The following is a 12,683-nucleotide window of genomic DNA, read 5'->3' as shown; positions in this document are numbered from 1 at the left end:
TTGTTTCGCACTAATGTCGGGCATTTCTCTCGCAGTTTTGTTACTCCAAAGACAAGCAGCACACGATAAACTCAAGAAAGTGCAATCTTTCACTAAAAAGCGCTTATCAAACAATAAATGAACAAATCATCTGATTTCTGTGTCCGGTGCGGATGTCATGAAGCTTGTTGACCCGAGGACTGCATGAATAGAGGTTATGCGTGTGATGTCATGACTCATAACATAAAGGCCTGCTGGTTAGCATTCCATCACGGCAACAGCGGAAAATTGAGTGTCTAGTCGGCAATGTTCTTCATTGATTTGCCACTCAATTTGCAAAGCTGAAGGTGATATTATCCCTGTTCTAACGCGCACCATAACTGTACAAAAAACACATGGAGGGTTTTACGAGGGGGTCATTCCTCTCAAAGTGTGCGCATCACCTGCCCCCTCAGCACTAGTGCCCTGGAAGTATCTCCTCTGGGTGGGAACGCTGTGGAGGCTTGTGCGCAAAAAAACGTAGCTCTTCTCGAATGAGTCTCCTGGAGCCATCTGAAGGTGCATGTTTGTAAAAGGCTTCTCTCTCTATCTATCTCGCTCCCTCTCTTTTATTATTTCCTTTCTCTGGCTGACTCTCTCACCCTCTTTCCCTCTCGTCGCCTTTCTGTTCCTCTCTTCCTCCGTCTGTTGTTCTCTCTCTCTCTGACTGCACTCTGTGTTTGATTAAGAGTCGGGCCGGAGCGGAGAAGCCTCTGCTCGGGTTAAACTCCAGTTTGTCTGTGCATCGTCCTTGTTTATTCAATAAATTGACGATGAAGATAGTCAATATGTATGGAAACAAAAGGGACTTTGAGAATGTTTTTGGCATCAACTTAAACACTATTGCATTTGTCAGATTTAGCCCCGTAAATACGTTGATACAGAGATTATAACAGTTGTGTCAAAATTTATTGGAAATATTGGCTGTTCCCAAATCTCAGTCATAATACAAATTAAATAATAATTTGCAATGTTTCACTAAATAAAATAAAATCAATGAAATTCTGATTTATTTTTGAAATGCTTTTTTAACTAAATGAGAGATACTTTTTTAAGTTTCGTTTGGATCCACTGGAGAGTCATAAGTTAAACCACTGGTAAAACTGACGTCATCTTTACAGAAGAGTTGAGGCCCTTTTCTCCACTCAATTCAACAATTATTTTTTTTGACTTAAAGGGACTATACAGAGTTTAAAAAATATGTATTTTCCTCCCCCTACATGTTCTAGCAATGTCCTAATGTGTAGAGTGAGCCCAGACCTGTTCACCACAACTGCCTCTAAAATCCTGCACTGTCACTCAAAAAGGTGTTATTTCGGATCCGAAGTGCCGTCATGCACCAGCTTAATATAGAAGCTGCAGTTACGCATAAGACCTGAGGTGGCAGTAGTGAGTATAAAATGACGAACTTGCATCTAGCCCCTTTCATGTTAAAATGTTTCCGTCTGATGTTTTATTCATCTTTTAATTTACTTTATGATATCTACTTATAGGGCTGGGCAATTTTGGAAAAAAAAACAAAACAATACAACATCCCCATGTCCCCAACATCACCTGCCCACACAAACACAAACATTTGCAAAGGAGATGCAAAAAAAAGTGGAATGCTTTAAGAATATCAGAAGCGAGAGTTGGCGCATGGTTTGTGTTTATGCAGAGCCTCACAATCCACAACTTCACGGAGTTTAGTACAACTTAAAGCAGTACTATGTAACTCTTGCCCCTAGAGGCCATAAGCACAACTGCAGGTGTCTTATTAATTGTGCATGAGAGTAAAAACTACGCTGACAGAAAAGGCGAAGGGAGAGAGGGATATTATACATCCAATTACACAAACTTGGCTGTAAATACTGTTTAAGTGGCGCTAGCTCGCAGTTAGCTTTTCCCGTTAGCCTGTTAGCTTCTTCTTCGTGATTCCATTAGTGTGTATTGGTGGCTCCGGTCCGGTGGCAGTCAAGTTGCAATTGTGGTTTTCTGGCCAGAGACACCAGGGGGATTTTACACTTAAATTCACCAGATCCTCACTGCCGCACTGTCGCGTGTCACTTCCTGTTTGTTAGTCAGAGTATTCCCTGGGCTTGATCTGACAGGCGCTGTCGCATCACGGCGCCCGGATTATTTTTCCCCAGAATGTGACAATGGCCAATTCTTCTGTCGATTAAAACGCACCATGCGATTATCGAGATCGACCTTTTATTATAATTGCGAGTAGATTAAAATTCGATTAGTTGCCCAGCCCTGTCTACTTATATGCCAATTTAAGAAAAGGGTTTTTGCTCACTATGTTGCTCTTGAACAACATAAGAAAAAATGTCAGTATTTAGGGATGGGCCAAGATCTCGTAAGATCAAATGCCACGAGATATTTGAGTAGAAAATGTCGATTTCTTTTCTTTATGTCACTGGGCCACAGCCAATGTTCTTACCGTAGACTGGGTAAAGGTGCTTAAAGGAATATTTAGTTAATTGTTTCCTATCAATGTTTAAATCATTTGCACTAGAAAACCTTCTGCCGATGTGTTATTGCTCATGCTTTTCCTTTTATTGATCCACTCTGTACAGCAGTCTATTAAGCGTCAGTCTTATTATAAGTCGGGTGCTTTGGTCACGAGTAGAAAATAATTTTGTCGTCAGAACTTCACATTGTAGCCTGTTCAAACCCCCGTAATGACTGTAGCAGCAGACATGTCCATACTATTTTTAGTGAGATAGAATCGTTGCGTTAGTCACACTCCCTATTTTTGTCTATAAACATCTTTCCCCTTTTAACCTTCCTCTTTCAGTTTTGCTTTAGTAACACGCACTTCTGAATCGTGAGATGCAAGTGGTAGTTCACTAAAAACAGCAACTCCAATTCAGTGCTGGGTTTAGTTTTCCCCTTGCTGGCTTTTGCGGGGTATTTGCTCAGACAATCCAGATGTGCTACGGTTTTCTGAATATCACTTCATGGTATCTTTTGCTACCTGACATGGTTTTACTTCACTGAATGCGTGTTTTGCGGCTCACTCTCGAGTCGGCCCGACCGTGCGCGCCGCTCGAGCCGAGTCGGGAGAGAAAGCTTTAATCTGAGTGGAGCCTGGAGAAGTGGACGAGCTCATAATCTGGGTAATCCTTTGTCCTAACGCTGCCACTTTAACGAGATCAATGCTTCACGGGATTCATACAGGCTTTGAGTGACACGGAGTCGCTGCTGTGCTGTACTGCCTCTAATGACTTGGTTACTCGTAAGATGTAGGAATACAGTATATCGGGCAGCAATCCCCCAATTTATGCCGTGACTTCACTTCTTGGAGTAGTTTGTCACTCTGTACTTTTATTTGAGGAGTATTATTTAGAAGTAGCAGTTAATCTAGGAGTGAAAAAAGCTTCATCTTGACAAATAAATTAGAATCAAAGTTTGATGAATTTAAAAGTTCAATCATTTTTAAGATAAAAATAAAATTTGATCTTCTGATAACTGAGACATGTACCCTCAGTTATCAGTTGTACCAAATTTACCTTTCGCAAAAGCCCCCCCCACTTAGTTAGTGATGCAAGGTCCGTCAAAGTTTTTGATCCCGATGCTGGGGGGACTCATGTTAGTGACGCTTATTGGAGCAATATCTCCGCCAGATCGAGGCAAAAGTGGTTGCCGTCTGAAGCACAGGGAAATATTCAAGATATTGATCTATCTAACAAACAGTTCTCAAGTGAAATGAGAGAAACCTCATGATCTCTTCCTTAAACGCAGCCAGCACAGGTTTGTGGACCAGTCATCCCTAAAGGGAGGCTGCTAAACTTTTGGAAAAACGTGTACGACTTTGGACATTTACGTAACATCATTGTGAGACTTGTAAAAATTCACCAGCGCAGTTAAAGTTACGCTAAACCGCTCCAGTTTGTGACGGAGCTTGTAACATTATGTGACGGTCAGTAGCTACATGTTAGCATGCTACGGTGTTAGCCTAGCCTTGCCTTAGAGCAGACGTATGCTTGTTTATTTTTCGAGACATTTAGCTGTTTTCAGATCACTTCACCATTTTGCTTCTGCGCCTGTTAGGGCTTTTGGTGGTTAGCAGCAAAAAGAGTGTGCTGCAATCTGCTCAGTGCTGGTATAGATACAGACGGCAAATCTGGAATTACCCATATATGGTCATGTTTGAAAACAGCTAAGGGGGAAAACAATTTGGAGAAAAATCAAAATTTCTCAAATGATTTAAAAACTACTTGAACAAACGCAGAATTATAAATGAAGATACAAAGACATGGAGAGGAGCAAAGTGGTTTAACAGCCCATAAATACAATAGAGTTCGGGAATGTGACGTCATATCGCTAAGCATTATGGGATTAGCAGCCATTGTAAACTAATGGAGATTTTAAAAGTTAAAATACTGGAGTTATTGTTCACATTAAAACACTTGGAGACCTCAGTGTGTTAGATGTATTTACCAGCAGTATCTCAGCAGCTAACGGAGTCGTTCCACTGTTTTTTTCTCCACTTTTTATACTGTTTTTAGCTAATGTTAGTCTATGGAAATGTATGCTAACAGCTGCAAAGATGACGGATCTCCATGGTAACTGTGGAATTTCCCGAACTCTATACAATGGAGAATGCTAACATGATGCTTCATTTTAGCATTGGGCTAATGCTAACAGCTATCTAGCTCTAGCTACGACTGCCGTTTTTTTCACTTCTACTGAACAATCTGCTGTGAGAAAATTTCCATATGGGCCCGATTTACACTTTACTTACAGTATGTGTGGTAAATTAGTTCATATTCTACCAGAAAATGGCTAAAAAGAGTGGAAAATTGTGTTTCTCTAAAGATTCTATTTTCCCCCTCGGCGAAGCCACGGCTCCTTCCATGACGAGATGCTGAGATTTTAACTAAATTAGTGTAAAAAAAAAAAACAAGCTGAGAAGTATTTTGTTGAAGTGCTATTTTGATAGAATTTTGCACCACATCACAGTATTGGTGATTAAATGAGTTAGACTATTTTAATGATCGACTTCTCATTTTAGTCCTACTATGCTACTTTAACTGGATTCATAGAAAATCTTTTGTATGTAAATGATGTCGACCATCTCTAAAGGTGCCTCGCAACTGTTAACATTATTCAACACAATTCAGTACCAAAGTTGATTGAATTTATACAGAGACCTAAAAACAAAAACAAGAAAACTTAACATATTAACTTCATTAATTTCAAAGGGGTAATTGTTAACAAAATAAAAGTTGGCATTTCTGTGTATTTGACTTTGTAGAAAACACTAGCGCAAAATAAGTAAAAATCTAAATAAAGAACGAATAATAAAGAATAAAAAAATCACTCTCTATGTGAAACTTTGCCTTTGTTTATTGTATTTCAGCCGCAGTCATTCAAAAGCGATCTTACGTAACATCTATTTTGCAAGGATACACATTGTGAGCTTTTATTGTGGGGCATGTTTATGAAAGTCGAATACAAAAGCCATTTTAACCAAAGATGGATCTCGCTCCCGTTCCTTTTATCTGTCTATTTAAACCAGTGATATTTTTAGAGCCGCGTCTATGTATGTCCCGTCTGCTCCCCACAATCTGGGCCCGGACTGTTACTGGGGCAGCCGCTATTATTCAGGCGGCCTCACCGGTTATTATTGGCTCTTCTCCTATTAATAGGGAGAAGTGCTAAAAACTGTGTGCGCCGTGTTTGTCCTGGGTGTGTCGAGCCTCGGTGGACAAACACCACGCGCCGGGCCTCGCAAATGATGTCCGAGTTATTTCAGTTTTTGAAGTAGAGAGAGAGAAAAGTAGGTGCACTGGGAAGGCATTGTAACAGATTTCTGTATTATCAGTATAGTATTATTATCTGTATTATTATTATTATTACAGCCTTTCAAGACAGTCATGAAACAAATAATAATAATCTGCTGAAAGACAAAAAAATAAACTCGTTTCTATGTTTTATAAAAGTTTAGAGATTCGTGATCATGTGTTATGCACCAATCAGGCATTTTCTATGGCTAACAGATAGTGCTGTGCTATACATCAGTGGTCCGTCGCCCCTTGAGTCATTCATTTAGAATCTAGTACCCCCAACCTTGAGAATCTTGCCAATATTATTACAGAGAGACCAACTAACCTAAGATCATTCCGTATTTAATAGTGTTTTGGGTTCAAAATTAAGCTAAAATACTCTCAAAATCAAACCTTTTATTGAAATACATAATTAAAAGTACCTTTCCTTTGAAATTAATTCCTTTAAAATTCAACTTGGTTTCACTTCTTTTTTAATCTGAAATAATTCCAAGTGGGAAGTTGGGAAGCGCTGCTATAGGTCACCACATTGTTGTTTGACTTGATTTTGTGCAATTTTGACCTCATTTGGTCCTAATTTAGTTTTTTTTTTTTTAAGTTGAGTTTAGTAAAATATTCCAAGATGGTTATCTGTTATCGCAATTTGGTTTTTTCCTCGTCAAGCAGCCATTTATCAAGCGTTTTTGTCTTTAACCTCTTGACCCCCGCCTTAACTGAGCAGATTTTCTTTAGCATTACCCAAATACAAGCTTGTTGAAGAAAGCATCAAAATGGCGACAAAAACGAAATAAAAAAAAATATGAAAGTGCAACAAAATAGTGACGAAAGCAAAGATGAAAACACAAGAAAAATGTGACGAAAATGCAACAAAATAGCCACAAAAATTACCCCAAAAAAAAAAGTCAGTTTAGATCCGTTTCACAGGTCTTAGCTTTCTAGTGAGTTACTGGCCTATAGTCTTTAAGACGTTTTTCTATTTGGGTAAAGCCGAACTGGAGAAAATATGCTCGGTGAAGGCGGGGCTTAAGAGGTTAAACTCTGCCTGTTCTCTGCTTATATTGACAGAACAGGCTCCTGTACAGTAAGATCTATAGTGAGCTGACATTCGAGATCTTAATACTGGAGAATTATTACTATTGTGAAAATAGGAGCGGGCAATATTGACAAAATCCCTTCCAAAATATAGTTTTGAAGGTAAAACTTTTTTCAAACCCCCTGAAATGAAAGTTTTAGACAATGTGGTGCTCAAAAAGAGGAATACATACTGCTTATCTTGTAGATGATACAGTGAAATATTTATCATTTGGAGTTTTGTGCCATTTGATGTCTCCTCCTGTACAGCATCAGTTTGTTTTGTTGTACAGTTGTGATTTTAGGGAGGTTTTTAAAGTACCTTTGGGCCCCGTATAGGCTTCGTTTGATAGGGCAGCTCTGGGTGAAAGCGGCGAAGAGCAGGGAGACGGGGGAGACGCTTCCGGACGAACCCGGGACTCGAACCCACGATGCCGGGACAGCGCAGCAGCCCTCATCCACTACTTATTCGACTATCGCCAACTCAGCCATTTACAATTCCGTTTTTCCTCGCTCCGCTGTTTGCGATTTGGTGGCCCGTCCCGTTGGCCCACCTCGTTGGCCTGAGCGTGCTACCTGCAGAGCCCTGTCACATTTCTCCCCTGCGCGCCACATTCCAAGTTATCTAACGGGGGGCTACATACTTTCGCCATGAGAAGCACTACGAGCTCTGGGCCTTTCCACTTGTACGAGCGCGGGCCGAGTATCCGTCAAAGCGGACAGCGGCGCAGCCCGGTCGAGCCGCTCATACGGCCAACAAGAATTCTTATTTGTACAGATATAAAAGAGGAGCAATTGTTTACGTTCAGTAAGTGTGAGTAAGTCAAAGCTGTGGCCTTTGCCTGTCCATTTATTTAATCTTTTCCGGCTTAAATGCCCCCCATTTGGCTTTAAATAGCTGATAACAGGTAATAAAAAAAAAGAGGCCAAAACTGAACGGGTCCAAAAATATAGCCTATGATAATAAATGTAAAAATAGAGGCGCGTAATCTTGTGCTTTTTATATGACATTTTCCATTTTCCAAGATTAGATTGAAAGCGGAGGAAAACACTTGTTGAAAATGGCTCTGTATTTGGGACTAATTTTTTCTTTTTTGTCTTTTCAATCACTGTGACAAAGGCTTTATTTAGTTCAGTAATTCAGTAAATCGTCTAGGTTCGGAAACGTGCTCCTAAACCTAAAGGAGCGAGGCTTAGGAACAAGAATTTGCAAACAGGATGTGTGATTTTGATTTAGAAATAACGATCATTTCTCTTTCGAATCTTCATTTTGTTTTGTTTTTAAAGAGTTGTGTTGTTTTGACTATAATCTGTCCTGGATATAGTTGGGACATATGTAGTTAATAATCATAATAATCATAAATAATTGCGTTTTATTTGTAACGCACTCAACATTTGGATAAATCCCAGAGTGCTACTTAAAAATCAGAACAGTGAGATTTCAAATCCCGAAAGCAACAACTTTAATCTTGTACAATGAAAACGCAGTCTGCCCGTGTGTTGGTTTCGGAGCAGTCAGTGATACAGTCATCACGAAAACATCAGGGCGACCTTTCTTTCTTTCTTACTCCCTCCCTCTCTCTCCCTCTCTCTCTCTCTCATACACACACCTTAAATAACACACTTCAATGTAGGCCAGTTCATCAGAAACAATTAGTGTGTGTTCCAAACCCTGCTCGACGGGGTATGGGCGCTCCGCGGGCCCACAACCCACCCACGCGCTGGCTGCGGCTCACAGATGTGCACACACCTCTCTCCCCCCTCTGCAAGTGCTACTACAGCGGCTCCATTGACGAGGCTCCTCTGACAGAGCGAGCGCGCGGCCTGCCCGACTGCCTGCCCGCCTGCCGGTGACTCAGACCGGCTGCCTCGCTCTGCTGTAAGCCCTCTGCTCCAACGCGCGCCCCCTGGTGGACATTTGCCGCTACTCCCGGCTCGTTTATACCGTCTCTTCAGCCTGAGCCATTGGGATTTTCTGTCGCTGTTGGTTTGCTCGTTGTTGCTGCAGAATGGTGGATGGTACTGAGAGAAGCGTTTGTTTGTTTTTAAAGTAGGAAGACAAAATCAAACGGACCCTTTCTTTCATTATTGACAGATTATACACAGAAAGGTTAAACATATTCCTTAAATCCCTTTGCTTATTATTTTTCCAACAGGGGCCTTGGACATGTCTAACTGTGATTTTCCTTATAAATGTGGCATTTTTAGACGTGCGATTTTAGCTTTTTAACCTCTTCACCCCCACCTGAACCGAGCTCCAGTTTGGCTTTACTCAAATCTAAGAGCTTCTTGAACAAATAGTCAAAAAAAAAAAAACGCCAAAAGAAGTGTTAAAAAGTGACGAAGTAAAGCCACAAAAGAGCAACAAAAATGTTTCAAAAACCCAACAAAAGGTGACAAAAAAGTGAGAAAAACCGCACTAAAAAAGCCACAAAAGAGCGATAAAAAAGTGACAAAAATGAGATGAAAGAAAGTGAAAAAATTGACGGCAACAACGCAAGGAAAAAGATCCGTTTTCAGTTTTATAGGCCTTGGCTTTCAAATGAGCTCCAGTGGAGAAACTTTTAAATTGGGGTAATGCAAAACTGGAGAAAATGTGCTTGTTAGAGGTTAAAATCTGTATCCGCGCACAGTCCTGTCACAAGAACAAAATCTGAGGTTTGATTTATCCAGGCAGGAAAGTATTGAGAAAAAACAATATTCTCAGAAGTTTTAGAAACTAAGTCTGAAGCTGAAAAATGACAGAAAAAGTACTTTCTCTTAAAATATTCCACAATGAACATGAAATACAATGAACTTGCTTCGGGTAAAAATATAAAGTACTAGATTAGAAAATGGGGAAAAAATAGAAATACATGTACAAATAATAAATACTGAGCCCCATAATGTATTGTTTCTCTGTCATTTATTGAATTGAATAGTGATCGATCTGCACATTTTCATCACGACCAGTTGCACTAAAATGTGAGATTATGAGAATATGAACGTCTAAACTAATACAAGATTCACATGTATATATTTCAGAGCATGTTTGTAGAGATTGAAATGACTTCACAGGTGGAGCTTATGTTTTTGTTGCATGTAGTGGATATTATGATACCCAAACAACACTTCACTAACATGCAATACTTTCTGTTTTCCAGCTTCTTAGACCGAATCGATGTCGTCAGGCAAAACGACTACACACCCACCGATCAGGTAAGAGATCAAATACTTCTTTACATAAAAACAGAAGATCTTGTTTGGTAATAATTCGATATTTTCTTACTCATTTCTTTCAGGACCTGTTGAGATGCCGAGTTCTGACATCTGGGATTTTTGAGACAAGATTCCAAATAGACAAAGTCAATTTTCAGTAAGTTGTCACGAGGTTTATTCTCGATAATGGACGTACAAGTTTATAATTATTTGTGCGATAACTTTTGATTGCTCTGCTTTACAGTATGTTTGACGTCGGGGGTCAAAGAGATGAGCGTCGGAAATGGATCCAGTGTTTTAACGGTAAGAAATTGATTGAAAAAAGTGCATTTTTCCGTGACACTGCATTGATCTCGATTTCATGAATTATATTACAAAAGATTTACATTTACTGGATTCATGCGACCACAACATTTCTGTTTTTCCATCAACAATTGCGAATTCCTTGTTAATACAGTGGGAGGAAAATGTATGTGAACGCTTTGGAGTTTCTCACATTTTCTTGCTGTTCAGCGAGACTCCTGGGTTCACTTACTTTTTCCTCCCTGTCCTGTGAATGTTTACATGTTATGGCCATTAAAAATATGATAACATGTAATTGTTTGGGTGGTATTAGTTTAATAAGACACTGTTTATTCATTCTCATGATTTTGATGAAGATTAGACCACATTTTATGACCAATTTAAACGAAAATGTGAGAAATTCCAAAGCGTTCACATACTTTTGCCTCCCACTGTGTCTGCTTTTACTGGAATAAAACGGATCTTCTTTTCCTCCTCTTGTTTTTGTCGTAGATGTGACAGCTATCATCTTTGTGGTGGCGAGTAGCAGCTACAACATGGTCATCAGAGAAGACAATCAAACCAACAGACTACAGGAGGCGCTCAACCTTTTTAAGAACATATGGAACAACAGGTGCAGTAAATGCTTTAGACGTGAGCTTTGTTACAACTCCCAAAGGGCTCGGTTATTACTAAATACTGATAGGCATAAAACGGGGACGGATGTTTTTACATTACATGTCTCGTATGTCAGGATTTATCATTTAGTTTAAATGGACAATACTTGCAAAGCCCAAGTTTGTAAAAATTTACATTTTATGAAATCTTGCACAATTTGAGTGTTTTCTGCGTTTTTGTTTTTGAAATTAAAAGTGACTAAACTCCGTTCTCTTGTTTCGCAGGTGGCTACGGACCATTTCAGTTATCCTCTTCCTGAACAAGCAGGACCTGCTCGCTGAGAAGGTTTTGGCAGGGAAGTCTAAAATCGAGGACTATTTCCCAGAGTTTGCACGATACACTACACCTGATGATGGTAAGACAATAACAGGACACTTCCGTTGAATGTAATAGATCATTTGTTTACAAAGATGGCAGGACACATTAAAAATCTTAGACCTACAACATTCTGGAGAACATCGAACATAAAGCAATATGTTTATTGATTTGATGCAAATGCTTTGTACCTCTGTAACAGGATGAACAAAAATACATACTTTTATACCCTGTGGCCTGTAAAAAAAATTAAATTACATATTGTGAAGTCTTAATTTAAAGCAGCACTAAGTAACTTGTTTACCTTAATAAATCCTTTTCGTAGTCCCTCTTGGGGTAATACAAGTTTTAGCTCCCAGCTGAATGAATGAGCGTACAGGTGGGTTTTCCTTTACACGTTTCCTTTTATTTCCATAATCACCACCGTAAGAGCTATATAAAAATATCACTGACTTAATCATACTGTATCACAAAGAATCGACCGTACATTAAAAACATACCTTATTTCCCCAATCAGCTAGGGCCAAGACCATTGTGAGGACGTCTGGCGAACCCACCCGCCCTATTCTATTTGAACATTTCCTACTCTGCTCCCAAACAGGAAGCGCTCCACACCGGAAAACAAAACTTCAAAATAAACTGTCTGATACACAAGTGTTAATGGGATGATTGGGGGGTCTTTTATCTGGCATCTTCTGGCCAGAAAAAACACAATTGCAACTTCACTGCCACCGGAGCCATCAATACACACTAATGGAATCACAAAGAAGAAGCTAAGAGCTAACTGTGGGCTAGCGTCACTTAAACAGTATTTACAGCCAAGTTTGAGTGAAAAAAAAAGATCTCTATTGTGTAATTGGATGTACAATATCTCTCTCTCCCTTTGTCTTTTCTGTCAGCGTAGTATTTACTCTCATGGACAATTAATGAGTAAAAATACACAATATGCTACGAGTGGCGCTTATGGCCTCTAGGGGCATGAGCTACTGGGTACTGCTTTAATTCTGTCCTAGTGATTCAACTCTTGACAAAAGTTATGAGCTTTCAAATGAGGTTTGACTTGCCCACATTTGCGGATATGAAATCAGAGTTGGCAAAACCGGTATCAGTTTCGTTACTGATATTTCAAACTGTTATTTGATCCATTATTTTGTTGTGGATCAAAGCCAATAAATATGTCGTTATATCCCGAGTATTTCAACTCTTCATATTCATGTTTCTCTCTTCAACAGCGATACCAGAGGCAGGGGAGGACCCTCGTGTCACAAGAGCAAAATACTTCATTCGGGATGAGTTTCTGGTAAGTTACGTTTTGTAGCATGAGACGTCGTACAGGGTGGATTA

The 12,683-nt window shown here is 39.6% G+C and overlaps 2 protein-coding genes and 1 long non-coding RNA gene across 4 annotated transcripts in view; 1 reads left to right on the top strand and 2 right to left on the bottom strand.

Moving 5' to 3' along the window:
• The window catches only part of LOC306980135, an 857,770-nt gene that overhangs the window by 359,241 nt on the left and 485,846 nt on the right, over positions 1-12,683 (bottom strand). The gene's annotated exons all lie outside the window — the stretch shown is intronic.
• The window catches only part of inka2 (inka box actin regulator 2), a 373,123-nt gene that overhangs the window by 205,954 nt on the left and 154,486 nt on the right, over positions 1-12,683 (bottom strand). The window lies entirely within an intron of this gene.
• LOC306980084 (guanine nucleotide-binding protein G(s) subunit alpha) overlaps positions 1-12,683 on the top strand; it is a 45,596-nt gene that overhangs the window by 31,527 nt on the left and 1,386 nt on the right. For both annotated transcript variants that reach the window (XM_079579324.1, XM_079579323.1), the window contains exons 7-12: positions 10,010-10,064; positions 10,148-10,221; positions 10,309-10,367; positions 10,860-10,980; positions 11,249-11,379; positions 12,572-12,639. In XM_079579324.1, coding sequence (XP_079435450.1) covers positions 10,010-10,064; positions 10,148-10,221; positions 10,309-10,367; positions 10,860-10,980; positions 11,249-11,379; positions 12,572-12,639 — 508 coding nt within the window. The remainder of the gene's footprint in view (positions 1-10,009; positions 10,065-10,147; positions 10,222-10,308; positions 10,368-10,859; positions 10,981-11,248; positions 11,380-12,571; positions 12,640-12,683) is intronic.

This window comes from Gobius niger, assembly GCF_951799975.1.
Source record: "Gobius niger genome assembly, chromosome: 20".
Taxonomy (NCBI): domain Eukaryota; kingdom Metazoa; phylum Chordata; class Actinopteri; order Gobiiformes; family Gobiidae; genus Gobius; species Gobius niger.
Note: the sequence above shows the minus strand (reverse complement) of the source record. Positions and strands in the feature narration are given on the sequence as shown.